This window comes from Garra rufa, chromosome 17 (genome assembly GCF_049309525.1).
Source record: "Garra rufa chromosome 17, GarRuf1.0, whole genome shotgun sequence".
Taxonomy (NCBI): Eukaryota; Metazoa; Chordata; class Actinopteri; order Cypriniformes; family Cyprinidae; genus Garra; species Garra rufa.
In genome coordinates this window covers 32,698,225-32,713,695 of record NC_133377.1, presented here as the reverse complement: position 1 = coordinate 32,713,695, position 15,471 = coordinate 32,698,225, and the positions used below count along the sequence as shown (strand labels likewise).

At 35.1% G+C, this 15,471-nt stretch overlaps 1 protein-coding gene across 2 annotated transcripts in view; it reads right to left on the bottom strand.

Moving 5' to 3' along the window:
* The window catches only part of LOC141289683 (CUGBP Elav-like family member 3), a 74,215-nt gene extending 59,557 nt beyond the window's left edge, over positions 1–14,658 (bottom strand). For both annotated transcript variants that reach the window (XM_073821848.1, XM_073821849.1), the window contains exon 1: positions 14,466–14,658. In XM_073821848.1, coding sequence (XP_073677949.1) covers positions 14,466–14,658 — 193 coding nt within the window. The remainder of the gene's footprint in view (positions 1–14,465) is intronic.
* Between the last annotated feature and the right edge of the window lie 813 nt (positions 14,659–15,471).

Genomic DNA, 15,471 nt, shown 5'->3' with positions numbered 1-15,471 from the left:
GTGAATTTCTCCTTTAATATTTTCAATATCACAATGCGTTTAATGACCTCAGGTTCAAGTTGTGTATTCACAATACTAATCTAGACAATGACATTAAAGCAGCACATACTTTCCTTAGAAGAACACAAGCCTTCTAGACCAACTTCTTCAAAAGCTCCATCAGTAATGTTATTCTGTGTAACACATTTTACATCAGCAACACTTCACCTGATAAATTATGAATGTAAATTATAAGTGTTTAAGTGTTTATAGTTTAAAGTGGTTATAATAGCTTGGTAATAAACATGGTGGAAAGTCATTTTATTTCCCCCAGAGGACCACTTATAATGTTAGTAAACACTGCGACAGATTCACTAAATAGATCCTTCAGAAGAAAATGCCAAGCATCATGCTATAAACATTGAACACTTTTATTCTGGCTGGTTCTTCTAGTGTTTAGAAATAACAGCATTTATTCTACTTCATCATCATGATTTCTGAATCTTCAAATCTGAAACACTACAACATTCAACTCGTCTCAGAAGATCAAGGACAATGTGATACCTCACAATATGACCAATTTAACCATCTAAAGACGCTTTCATATGAAAAATACACATAAATGCTTTATAACAGACTCAAAAAATGCTTTGTGGGAGTGAAATGCACGTGTTCCTCAATGTAAGAACATTAACTTCCTTAAGATTTGACAGCAGATTGCCATTTCCGAACATCTTGCTTATCTTGTGGTCACTTATTACATAAGCCCAGCATAACGCTGACAAGACCAAACAACATCCTGACAAATAAAAAGCCACAGGAATGAGTAGTAAAACCTGGAAACGAGTTTGCGTTTTTTGATCTTCTGGCTCCAGTATCCCAAAGTGTTTTTTTATGAATGGATTTTTGGTTAAATGTCTGAAATAAGGTCTGTGGTGAACACAAGCGTACAAGATATTTTCACGGTTTCATTATACAACTTAAAATACATCAGTAATGGCCCACTCGTGATTGTTAAGCTTTTACGTGTCTTGAAAAAGGCAGTTGCTCATAATGGGACTACAGATTCTGTCAAGGACATAAAAGATTCATGTACTTAGTAGGGCTCGATGGGTATGTGCTTTTTGGGGCCGATGCTGATATCGATTACAGATCAAGTAGACCTAATAACCAATATTTTGAACCGAAATATGTCCGGTGTTAAAATGAAAATAATGTCTAAAATCAGAACAACAAGGACTCTGAAAAAACACTTTCTTTAAATGCTTTTCAATTACTTAATAAACAAATCGCTTTTGAAAATGACCGATAGTGACTAAATGCTAAAAGGTATAGTTCACCCTAAAATGAAAATTCTGTCATTTAATTACTCACCCTCAGCTGTTGGATTTTATCAAAAATATCTTAATTTGTGTTCTGAAGATGAACAAAGGTCTTAAAGGTTTGGAACAACATGAGGGTGAGTAATTAATGGCAGAATTTTCATTTTTGGGTATACCATCCCTTTAATATCGGCACCGATAATCGGTCGACCCCTAGTCTGCTTTTAAAGTCTAATTGTTTTTATAGTATAATCACGCTTTTGCAAACTATTCTTACACAAACTTTTTAATAAAGACTGAAATAGTTTGATGGTGGTAACGGCATTAAAGTCATGTGACCACGGTGTAGTATGTTTATAGATTAACGTTAGCATTTTTTTTAATCTACCAATTACATTTAAACTTCAACATATTAAGTGTTGAAGTTGTGTTAAGCACTGGTCACGCAGCTTATGCATCGTAACAAAATGTTAAACACCACCATTTGGATCAAAACCCTCTTTTTAGGTTTTAATTGAAGCATATAGTTACAATTTGAAAACCTATGTGCAAGACAAGCAATGAAATGCTTTGAAACAACACATTTAACTTCAGTGGGATTACCGAAATGAATCTCATTTGTGCATTATTTGAAGTTTATAGAACATGTGACCCTGGACCACAAAACTAAAGTCTTAAGTAGCACATGTATATTTGTAGCAACAGCCAAAAATACATTGTATAGGTCAACATTTTCTATTTTTCTTTTATGCCAAAAATCATTAGGATATTAAGTACAGATAATGTTCCATGATTTTGTACATTTCCTACCATAAATATATCAAAACTTAATTTTTAATTAGTAATATGCATTGCTAAGAACTTCATTTGAACAACTTTAAAGGCGATTTTCTCAATATTTAAATTTTTTGCACCCTCAGATTCCAGATATTCAAATAGTTGTATCTCAACCAAATATTGTCCTATCCTAACAAACCATACATCAATGAAAAGCTTATTTATTCACCTTCAAATCAAATAAAATGACCCTCATGATTGGTTTTGAGGTCCAGGGTCACATATAACAGGTAAATGTAAGTGTTGTCCTGGAGAAAAGCATTTCAACAGCAACTATCAGCACAATAGAATAAAACTACATGCTCAAGATCTTAATGAAGCATTTGATAGTGTTAATGCTTTGGACACTTTGTACTGTGAACACGTTGTACTGTGTTTTATTCCATAAACGCATTTTTAACTCCTGCTAAGTGATGCAATGTCACTGACGAAGGTGCTCCACGCAAACCACAAAGACCGGAATAGATGCGTTGTAATAACTATTTTCATTATTGATTAGTTATTGCAGCACTATAAAAATACATGCATAAGCATATTCTCAGAAACAAATTATGTTCAAAATACAAGACACTTTTATCTGGATCAATAATGCCACAACAATAACACACCAAGCCATCTAAAGACATCGAAACCTGTATTTAAGAAATGCTTGTGCTCTGCATACCATTTGAGATGGATGGATCAAAAATGTTTAATCCAATGTGTAAGTCATTTATCTTGATGGAAACATCACTGAGCTGTACAAATACATGGCTGGCATCCACTTACAAATAACACTTACATTTACTTGATTCACTTACATTCCCACAGGAGTTCTGACCCGTGACCCATCCTCCCTTGCCTTCGAAAAGCAATCTGCCATAATAACTTTCTAAACTGTACTCAATACAATTGTTCCAAAATATTTTTGTAGGTTTCTTATTATTACATTATACATATCTTTAACTATACACTGTCCTAAGAAAAAACAGTCAGTAATTAAACTGTCAAAGTGTCACTAATCTTAAAAATGGGCAGTTTCAGAGAGCGAGCGAGACACCTGATCAATTTAGTTAGGGATGCACGATATATCGGCATAAATATCGATATCGGCCGATGTTCATCATTTTTTAACCTATCGGCATCGGTCCGATATTGTACCATGTCTTTTGAATTACGGTTATGTCACAGTTCTCATTTTTGTTTGAACGTTTTTATAGATGGGTCTTAAAATTGACTTGTTTTTTTATGTTTGCTTGGTAGAAACCTTGTTTCAGGGTTTGGACATTTACATAAAAATGTGCACGAACAGTCAGGATGTGTGTTGGATATTTTGATTTAGCCTTTTTCTCAAATTTGAGTTTAACTGGAGTGCACAGAGCTGCAAACATGTTGCCATGAATACAGGCATGCTTGATAAGTGGTAAAAGTTGGTTATTTATGTTTTGTGGTAGCCCTGTAACCTTGTTATTTGGAAATAAAATACATTCTGAAAAATAAAGGAAGAAATTAAGTACGTACAAACTTTTATCAAACATTTTTTAAAAACACATATCGATATCGGTAAATATCGGTCATCGGACATAACAGAAAAATTAATATCGGCCAAATTTTTCATATCGGTGCATCCCTAAATTTAGTTTATGATTCAAAACAATGATTCCAGTGTTCAACTCACAGTTAGGCTTGACTGATTCATCTGATGTTTTTCCCATCTAAACATAATAATGATAAAATACAGTAAAACACAGGCATTAATTACTAAAATATAAAAGAGTGTAATTTTACCTTGAACAGCTAATGCAACAAATCAAACAACCACATTTAACAAGGACCCTTTCTTTTCTCCACCCAATCTCATTACAAAAACGTACCTCTGGGAACTTTGTTCACACGACGTGAAATACATACCAATAAGTGCATATCATTGCAGTTTGCAACAGAAATAAACACTAGAGGCGGTAAAACAGAGAGCACTTGTAATCGTTTTTTGTACACAGTATTTTATGTCTTGTGAAAAAGTTCCGTTTTCATCAGAGGACCAACCAGGAAGGTTGTCTTTTCCATTTAATTGTATATGATTAATGCTTTTCACCACACAATAATATCGTAAATTTACCATGCAATGTAATAAAAGCTCAAAATAAATAAAAACTCCAAGACAGTCTAAAAACATCAAGCATAAACCTATGACTAGGATGCCAATAATTGTGATATACACTACCACCCAAAAGTTTAATATGGAAGATGCATTCAATTGATAAAAGGCTGAAGTAAAGACACTTATAATGTGACTAAAACAACAACAACAATTAATTCATATCTAATTAATAATAAATATTAATAAGTTAATTAAATTTTGTTTCCATAAAACATTTAAGCAGAATTATGAAACACTGAAGACATTAGCAAAAGCTCTCCAGGTTTTTACAGCTTTTTACAGAAATAAATTACATTTTAAATAGAAAACTAATTTAAACTTTATTAATATTTCACAACTTTAATGTTTTACGGTATTTTGGATCAATAAATGCAGATTTCGTTTTTTTAAAAATCATACTGACCTCAAACTTTTGAACAGTGGTGTATTCTTGCATATGTGACCCTGGACCACAAAACCAGTCTTAAGTTGCTGGGGTATATTTGTAGCAATAGCCAAAAATACATGGTATGGGTCAAAATGACTGATTTTTTTTATGCCAAAAATCATTAGGAAATTAAGTAAAGATCATGTTGCATGAAGATTTTTTTGTAAAATTCCTCCTATGAATATATCAAAATGTAATTTTTGATTACTAATATGCATTGTTAAGAACTTAATTTGGACAACTTTAAAGGTGATTTTCTCAGTATTTTGATTTTTTTGCACCCTCAGATTCCAGATTTTCAAATAGATGTATCTCGACTAGGGCTGTGCAATTAATCGCAATTAGGGCTGTCGCGGTTAAGGAATTTCCCTTGCGGTAATTTTGAGTGGCTCAGTAGCGCGGTATGCGGTATTACCGCCATATATATATATATATATATATATATATATATATATATATATATATATATATATATATATAAAATTGTGTGTAGGCTGTTACAATGTAAGGTCATATTCAGAAATCAATAAACCGAAACCAAATCGCGTTGCTATATGAAGTGAAGTAAACAGTACTTACATAGAAACCTAGCCAGAAAGAAATGCAAATTTTGAAGAAAAATGTCAGACATACTTAGAGGCTTTGCATCTGAAATCTTCGTGTGTGTATAACAGTTAGCGCGCACCCTCGAGTTTGACTGGACGAGAGACTTTCTGTCAGTATTTCACCTGCGTGCTTTAGGCGAGCTGTCAATCAGTGCAGTTTCATTGTTACGCCACAAGAGGGAGGCAAGAGACTATCTTTGAGTAAGTCTCTAAACCGTTCATTCAACTATACGTTCAAAAACGCTTATTTAATCAAAGAGAGACGTAATGAAACACGATGTTGAAATCATTTTAACTTTAATCGCCACTTTTAAAGGCTCAGCTGAGCAGCAGAGCATCGATGTTAAGACAGAGATTTCACTTTTCTTGGACATGACAAGCTAGTTTCACATACATACCTGACTTGATCTGAAAGACAGACGCAGGTAATCGCACATGCTCAGTCGATCTCTCTCTCATTCGCTGTCTGTTTAGGCTTGTTAAATGCATATCTACTGAGCCTCATAATAAAAACATTATGTTATCATTACTAACTTATTACTAATTTAATATTCAGCACATAGGCATTAAGTGAGAAGGGCGAATCCTTAGGAAAAAAGAAAACAGGCAAATATCGCGGTTGCTGCGGTTGTTGCATTCCTCTGCGGTTATGCACGTCAATAGCGCGGTATTACGATATTGCGGTTATCGCGACAGCCCTAATCGCAATCGCAAAAAAATCGTGATTTAAGCACATGCGATTTCTAAACCACACAAGGCTGCGATTTTATCTATCCCCCCAACGGCACCCCCCGCCCCCCTTGAACGTCAAGTTCATTTTATTTTCGATATAGCGCCACATCACAATAGAAGTCATTTAAGGTTATCTTTCCTATAGAACAGGTCTATACATAGTTCTTTTATTAAACGTACTAAATTGCCTTATGTTATTTATCTATTTACACTAAGGCATGTCATTTCTGTCTCTTCATGGTCGCGTGATTATGATGTCTCCTCCGCGAAAACACGGACTGGATCACGGACTCCATTCATAAAAACCTAATTTACTATAGCGTGGAATGCCACGTAATTCGTCGATTTTTGGATTGATAAATCAAAAGTTGGTCTGTCACTTAATTCAAATCGCGATATGGACTAGTGTCTGTGAAAACTGAAATGCAAAAAGACCATTTTAATATGAATCCTGCATGTTTCGTTTGCTTATGTATGAATGGTGGAGACCACTTTATAGACCTTTTTCCTGAGTAAACGATGAGCGCCGCCATTACGAATTCTAACGTCAGATTGAATGCTTTTCTGTTCCGGTTTCCATAGGAACCCATTCAAATAGCATCCATCTGTTTTTAATGTAGCTAACGTCCGCTGCTTCGTGTCATCTACACACTCATTAAAGTGAGTCACTGACAAATGACGGTCATTGCAACATTGCCAAGTGTAGGGCTGGGCGATATGGCTGAAAACTATATCACGATATCAGTGTTTCATATCGGTCGATATCGATAATTATTGATATTTTTATGACCCATTTAAAATAAGGACCAGGAGAAAAATATATTACACTCAAGCATTTTTATTTTAAACTTAACCTGCCTCTGATCATAATCCCCTCAGTTATTAAGACAGAAATGTCAACAACCATGGAAAACTCAAATAATTAAAATGTAAACATAAGTCTAAAGTCACAATATACACTTAATTATCTCTTAATCCTCAATTCAAACCCCATTCATTGTCGATGAAGTGAATGGTTTAGCTAATGTATGGCCCAGAAGTACGGCTTGACCACAGGTCAGAGGTTGTTGCAAAGTACTTGGCTGATAATATTTATTTCTGCACAGATTGCTGGTTGCCAGTAGCCAACATTACTTCTTTCCTGGTACTTTAGCCTATACTTTGTGTAATAACAAAAATATTTATTTAAGTGAAAAAAATAAGTCCAAAACTTTCAACATTTTGAACAATAGGGCCTTACAATCTTTTTTTTTTTTCAGAAATTCTTGTTTTAATTTTTCTGATAATCAAATGAAAGCAAAATCACTGATTTATTTTTAAAAAATAAAAATAAATGGAGCTTTACTGTTAAAATTAATACATAGAAGAAAAATTATATTCAGTTAAAAAAAGGTTTAATAATAATAGTATTTTTTCAACAATTAAGTGGTGACTCTTTATTTTTATTTTTTTTTATCATATATATTGTTTTATGTAAATTATTTAAATGTGAACATATAAACACCTACATTATACTGTACAAAGTAATACAAGACTAATATTGTTCTGTTACATGTTAAACCGTACTTTTATTTTGACAGGTTGCCGTAAAGTTTCAGTGTGTATACAGTATGAATGATGCTAGTTTCACTAATGAAACGGTAAAATTGACAAAAAGTGACACTCACAGCAGCTTTGGAGATGTATTTATTGGAGTTTGTCTGTTCATGTGAGATGCAAAGGCCAAAAATTAGCGGGAGCGTCACGTGTGCAGTATGCGTATAGTGAAAATAAAACATAAAACAATCGGAACATGCAGGATTCTTATTGAAACGGTCTTTTTGCATTTCAGTTTTCACAGACACTAGTACATATCGCGATCTGAATTAATTAACAGACCAACTTTAGATTTATTGGTCCAAAAATCGACGAATTCCGCGGCATTCCGCCCTAAAGTAAAGTCCGTTTTTATGAATGGAGTCCGCGATCCCGTCTGTGAGGAGACATTGTAAACACGCGATCATGTAGAGACAGAAATCAAATGCCGTCGTGTAAATAAGATAAATAACATAAGGCTATTTAGTTTGTTTAATACAACAACATGGACCCGTTCTGTAGGAAAGATAACCTTAACTTCTATTGTGATCTGGCGCTATGAACTGGACGTTAAAGGGGGGCTGGGCGGGCCGACGAAGAATACAAAATATCGAACGTTTTATCGAACACATTTTTTATTGATATCGATCTCTTGTCTATCGCGATATATATCGTTATCGTTTTATCGCCCAGCCCTAGCCAAGTGATGGCGCTATGGAGCCATGTGCTTTTTAAAAACATTTTAATAGGTTTAACATTAGTTTATTAGCTCGGAATATACCCTAATTTGACTAGAAACAATGCAGACCGGAAATGCAAAGCATTCTTTCAGTTAAGAGTCGGACTTACTTCCGTGTTCAGGAAAAACGTCTATATAATGACTGGATTGCTCATTGCGGTTCTAAACTGCCGTTAGGCAGTGAAGCCACCGGAAGTGTTCGATCCGCCATCTTACTATTCCCTACCTGCAGAGAGCGCCATTGAGTCACATGTAAATTGCTGACCTAAAATCACCCGATTTGAAGTGTATCTTTCACACAGGGTTAGTTTTTAGGATATGTGTATGTAAATTAATTTTTACTTAAGATGTTTTCTGGAATGTTTATGGTCTTTTCGGGCTGGATAAGCGATATATTGAAATCGTTTTGGTGGGCGTGTCAGCTGCGCACTTGCAGAAACAGGTAACTGATCCAACACTAAATATATTTCTTTATGTACCTAATTATACAGGAAATAATACACAGTACCATATATCTGGTATTAGTATCTGAAATTGATTCGATTATACAGTAAATAATACAATACAAGTCTCTGTTACTATATTGCTCGTTATATTGAAATTCAAATCTTTGAAATAAAGCTTATGTCTTTAAGTCCGTACCATTTGTAGTCAGCGGTGTTCTCCAAGTCATGGCGTGTATTTTTAATGTGCCTGATTGAGCAACATCTATTTCAGACTCTTCAGATCAGCAAATTCTGTAATGATTTACTAACATTACCGTTTCCATCTGAGTAAAATGCTGTGTATGTTGAATTAATTATTAATTTATCAAACAAATCATTACCTGCTTCAAAATGAATAACATTACTGTTAAATATTGTTGAAACGTGCAGTTAGTCTACTGTACGAATATAAACAACAAAATGACATAAACCGTGAATAACTGTACTGAGATCGTATGATGTTTGTTTATCTGATGTACGCGACTGTAATGTAGGCTATGAACGTACATTTTTAATAAGCAGAGGGAATTCCCAACATTAACCGTTTACATGCTTAGGACGTTTGCATTGAGAAAATGTACAGTGAGACTTCAGGTATAAAAACACTGACTTGTTATGTGATGTTTTCTCAATGAAATCGTATAGTTTCCTAATCATTCAATGGAATGATGCATTGATTTTAACAGTAAATTTCTGTTTGTTTGACAAAAATTAAAAGGGTTTATTTTTCATTTGATTAAAAATAAATAAATGTTTATGCTTTTTCATTATCAGAAAAATTAAAACACATAAGAATTTCTAAAAAAAAAAAAAAAGCAAAAGATTTTAGAACCCTCAAAATGTTAAAATAGAGAGTTTTGGACTTATTTTTCCACTGAAATGAATGTATTCGTTATTGCACAAAGTAGGCTAAAGTACCGGGAAAAAAAGTAAAATGGCTTATTTATTTTATGTTGTCTGTTTTAAAGACAATTTTACTACAGTTTTGTTTATTAAACTTAATACTATGTTATTTCATGGTGAAATGTTTTGTTATGCACTTCTTGTGCACTGAATACATTTAGAATGTATGTATGTAGCTTGTTTGAAAAAGCAAAAAAAAAAAAAAAATCAATCACAAATAAAATCGCAATCGCAATATTCGTTCAAAAAATCGCAATATGATTATTTTGTCCATATTGCACAGCCCTAATCTCGACCAAATATTGTCCTATCCTAACAAACCATATATCAATAGAAAGCTTATTTATTGAACTTTCATATGATGTATACATCTCAGTTTTGCAAAATTTAACCTTATGACTGGTTTTGTGGTCCAGGGTCACATATTAGAAACAAAACTCATCCCAGGAAACCCATTTTAATGACTACACTTAAAAAATAAAATAAATAAATAAAGGTGCTTCACAATGCCATAAAATAAACTTTTTTTGTTTAAATGGTTCCATAAAGAACCTTTAACATCTGAAGAACCTTTCTGTTTCACAGAAGGTTCTCTGTGGTGAAAAGGTTCCTCAAAGAAAGTTCTTTAGATTATAAAAAGCTAAGAAAGTGATGGTTCTTTAAAGAACCTTTGACTGAATGTTTTTTGTGGAACCAAAAATGGTTCTTCTGTAGCATTGCTGTGAAGAACCTTTATTTTTAAAAGTAGACCAGTATTGCTTCATTTCACTTTCATTTTCTTTATTGAAACAGCAGTATCATTTAAGGCTACTTCTCATAAGACAATGCATGTTCAAAAGAACTCCAGCCAAAGATGCACAGGACCAGTCAACAGACTAATCTTATTATGAACTATGACATACTTACACTCTTAAAAATAAAGGTTCTTTATTGGTATCAATGGTTCTATGAAGAACCTTGAACATGCAGAATTACAGAAAATACAGAAAAGGTTCTTCATAGTCAAAAAAAGGTTCTTCAGTAGGGCTGCTCAATAAATCGAAATGAAATCGAAATTAATCGGAAGCTGCGATCTTTTAGTGAAGCACGGTGATCTGTGATCTCCATTTCTATGTGATCTGTGATCAGCAGTAAATTTTCATCCGAAGGCCAGAGGGCGCTCTGTGTCTCGGAAACGCCAAAAACACCTGAAGGAGAAACCTAAAGAATACCTATAGCAACAGCTAAATAAACGGAAGATTTAACTGTTTTCATTCATTCAACATGACTAATAAACACACTGCTATGACAATATATGGTTTACTTAAGTTCGTATTATTGCAATTTTCATTAGAATAATGTATACTTATAATGCAATGCGTTAACCACTGCTTAGAATATTATGAACTATGTTATGCGCGTTATTATGTCTAAGAAGCCACATCATTTCACAGATGGATTCATTTTAAACACTTGGCTGACGTTATGAAGTAAGTTTGAAGTAAAAAATATTATTAAATGCGGTATTTTCACGTGCTTTGAGATGTAGCACCATTTTTTACACAGCACCATAGTTCACTGAGAAGCTACGCAAACAGCTCTCATTATCGCAAACGATATCTTTTCGATTTTATAATCGTTCGATTAAATCGATTTTGACTATGAACATGATTAGGCGTAGCTTCTAAGTGAACTATGGCTCTGTGTACTCCTCCTCCTTGGAGCCTTTATTTTTAAGAGTGTATAGCATAAGTCCAATGCACACAATTCTTCAACACCTCACGTATTTTATGAATAGAGTATTCATGTTCCTCACACACATTCTCATCCTAGACCCTCTTGAAAATCCAAAATATTACGTAATTGGCACTCCTAATAGCTAAGAAAACAAATAAACTGTTCAGGCTAAACCTCACATGTCAGGATATACTTGCAGAAAGCACAGCAAAAAAAACAAGATCAAGAAAAACAGTACTTTTCACTTTCCCACAAAAGACATTTTATTACTTTTTAAACTAAAAGCTCTCAGCAACAGTCCAGTTAATGTGCTGTGGTTCATATACGGAGTCCCAGCAGTCCCAAGAATCTTAACAGGTTACAAACTTCTGACATCCATCTCACAATGTAACAAACCACCAGAGTGCTTATTTGTGACCCGACCCTGGACCACAAAAGCAGTCTTAAGTAGCACGGGTATATTTGTAGCAATAGCCAAAAATACATTGTATGGGTCAAAATAATTGATTTTTCTTTTATGCCAAAAATCATTAGGATATTAAGTAAACATCATGTTCCATAAAGATATTTTGTAAATGTTGTACAGTAAATATATCAAAACTTAATTTTTGCTTAGTAATATGCATTGCTAAGAACTTAATTTGGACAACTTTAAATTTTGCACCCTCAGATTTCTGATTTTCAAATATTGTCCAATCCTATCAAACCACACATCAATGGAAAGCTTATTTATTCAGCTTTCAGGTATACAATTTGACCCTTATGATTGGTTTTGTGGTCCAGGGTCACATTTAACACAAATTAATTAAACTTGTACTGAAGAGGATGTTAATAAAATCCAGATTATTTTGGGTTCCGCTGAACTGTGACACAACGGCTGTTTTAATAACACATTCCAGTGCCTGAGGGCCAAAACATCAGCTGAATTGGAACTAACTTTAACAAATTTGCATCAAGGAAGATTGTGTGTAAAAGGTTTATTAGTGGATCAAAATTGTAAAAATAGCAGTTAAATTTAAAGAGCATCGTCATTATGCACATCAGACTGAGGGTAGCAAAATCTGCAAACTTTTATATGCATTTTCACTTTGCTGATAACAGAACAGTGCAAATACTGGACGGAAACTTGGCTTATGAAAACATAGTTTATGCTGACTCTTAAGTGCTAGTTATGCTCAAAAATGCTGCTGATTTGGAAGGAGCCTGTGACACCCAAAATACAGCTAACTCCGAACACTCTGGTTCTGCCACAAAATGCTGCTGAACCAAAATGCTCGCAAAAAGTTGATGATTCGAAACATGCCTATGATGCCCAAAATGCGGCTGACCCTAAACGTCCCATCACGCCTCAAAACACTGCTGACACCCCTATTTAGCCCAAAAATGCTCTTGATCCCAAACATGCTGCTGATTCAAGACACCTAAAATATAGCTGACCCCAAACGCCTCATTCTGCCTCAAAATACTGCTGGCCACAAAAACCTTTTTATCACCCAAAAATACTGCTCATTTCAAACTTGTCTATCACACCAAAAATGTAGCTGACCTTAAAAACCTAATTTTGTTCCTTTGTTCAAAAACATTGCAGATCAAAAGATGCTTATGACACTCAAAATGTAACTGACCCTAAATGGCCTATGGAGTGTTTTCATGATGTGTCATGAATCGGCCATATTGGCTGCACTGAAAGTAAACAATGCAACTTAACTGAATTTGCATATTTAGCTAATTTTTGCATATTTTGCAGATTATTGCTGCTGAAAATTGCCAATTATTGTCATGTTTTGGTCTGTACTAATCAGTCAGAACAAAAGGTGCTTGTGGCTAGCCAAACTGAACCAGGATTTCCAGGGCAAGAATCTTGACAACATTCGTGTTTGTTCTTATTTCCAGTCAGGAAGGTGAAATATTAGGCTGATATCTTAGTTAATACTGCTTGTACGTATCTTTACCACCTATTAACTTTAGTTTGTCAAAATATTGCGCCCTTTCCAGCTTACCAAGTCCTTCTCTATATGATTTAGCAGCGTCCACACAATTTTTCTGTGGTTAAACAGCATAAAATAGCAGAACAATGTACAATCCGTGCTGTTGTTTATATCTGAGTATTGCCAATATGACTGCGTATCCGGGTAACTGACCAAATTGTGATGTAAGTGCAAACCCTCTATTCTGTCCGAAACTGCTACTGATGCCAAACACGTTGCTGATTTAAACCATGCATATGACACTCAAAATATCGCTGACTCTAAATGCTCTATTCAGGCCAAAACTGTTGCTGATGTCTAACACCACTTTACTCCCCAAAAACATTGATAAAAACATGCCAATGACACCCAAAATGTAGCTGACACAAACACCTCGTTCTGTCCTAAAATGCTGCTAAAATGTGCAAACACAGCTGATTCTAAATGTGCCAATAACGCCCAAAATGCACATTAATTCTGCCCCAAAAATGCTGCTGGGAACAAATACCCTCATGTACTGCAAAAATACTGCTCACTGCAAGCGCCTCTATAATTCCTCAAGCTTGTTAGGTGACTCAAACACCCATATGTAGTTGGAAAAAAAGCCCCCAAAACGTTGCTGACACGAATAGTGCCTATGACACCAAAGATGCATTTAACCCAGAACTCCCCCTATTTGGCCCAAAAATGCAAGTGACCCCAAACTCCTCTAAACCGAAAGCTGACGTTTCCCCAAAAGAACAGCTGCCTTGGAAGGCGCCAAAATGCTGTCTAGGAAGGCAGCTCACTAGCTTTTGAAACACGACCTATGTCCTGACCTGATAGGAGCAGATTAGCAGTTTGCTAACTAGCCACAACAGTTGTTTAGTGGACTGAAGATGAGAAACTAGTAAGTCACGATTACTTATGTGATACTTGTTTACACAAATATCACACACGTCCAGTTTGAAACCACAGCTAACGCAAATTTGAACCGGTAAACAGGTTGTTGCATCACAGCTGTACTCAGATTAGCCGGCTAACATGCTAAATACTCACACTTGCGCAGCCACTTTATCCAGTACCGCACGATCACGCTGTGAAATTTCTTGTTCTCGATGCACCAGGAGGATAGTCCCTGAATGGATTCCATGGTGTTGGATACAGTCTGAAAGCGACGGTCCAAAGTGGACTCCAAGCGCGGCGATGAGCCACTGTTGTGGCCGCTAACGCCTGCACTTCCAGCCGCCATTTTCCACATCTTCTGGTCGCGGTGCTGCCCCTTAGAGGTTCATGTGTGAATACTGCAACATCATGGGACTCTAAACCTCCATTATTCTCAATAGTACAATAACAACATTACACATGTACGGCTGAATGTCTTCGTCTTCCTGAACGTCGTGTTTTTTCTTTTTCTTTCTCGCTTGCTTTCTAATTTGTTCACAGTATCTGGTCTGAAATTAGATTGACAAAGAGAATGCGTTATAAAACAGAAAATATACCATCTACTTTACCGCAGAAAGTAGAAAGGCTTGTTAATCACTTTGAAACATCTATAAATATGATATAATTATTTCATATTGCTCCAACATGCAAACATCCAGCAGGGGTCAGTCATGGACAGACAGAACCCTATACGGGGAGGCTGCAGACCTGGAGCAAGGCAGATCTACGTAGGGCTGGGAATCGATTCCAAAAAGAATCGATTCCTCGATTCCGAGGCATTGAGAATTGAGAGTCGATTCCAAGGGGGATCGACTCCTCATTCAGAGCCGTTTTCAGTTCAACAAAACTTACCTCTTAAACGGAAGGATGCATTCCATGAAGTCTGCATATTTCGGCTGCAAATCATCAAACGTCGATTGACGAAAATAAACATAATAGTCAGATACATTTCCACGAAAAGATTCGTTCGGTTAGATCATTTAAATGAACCAGTTCAAAAAACGATTCAGATGTTATTTTACGGGAGAACTGGCTCATGATGTCCACAATTTTGAGCGCTGCACGACAGAATAGATCATGACGTGTCTTGATCTTATTTACATCTGAAATAAATGCAATT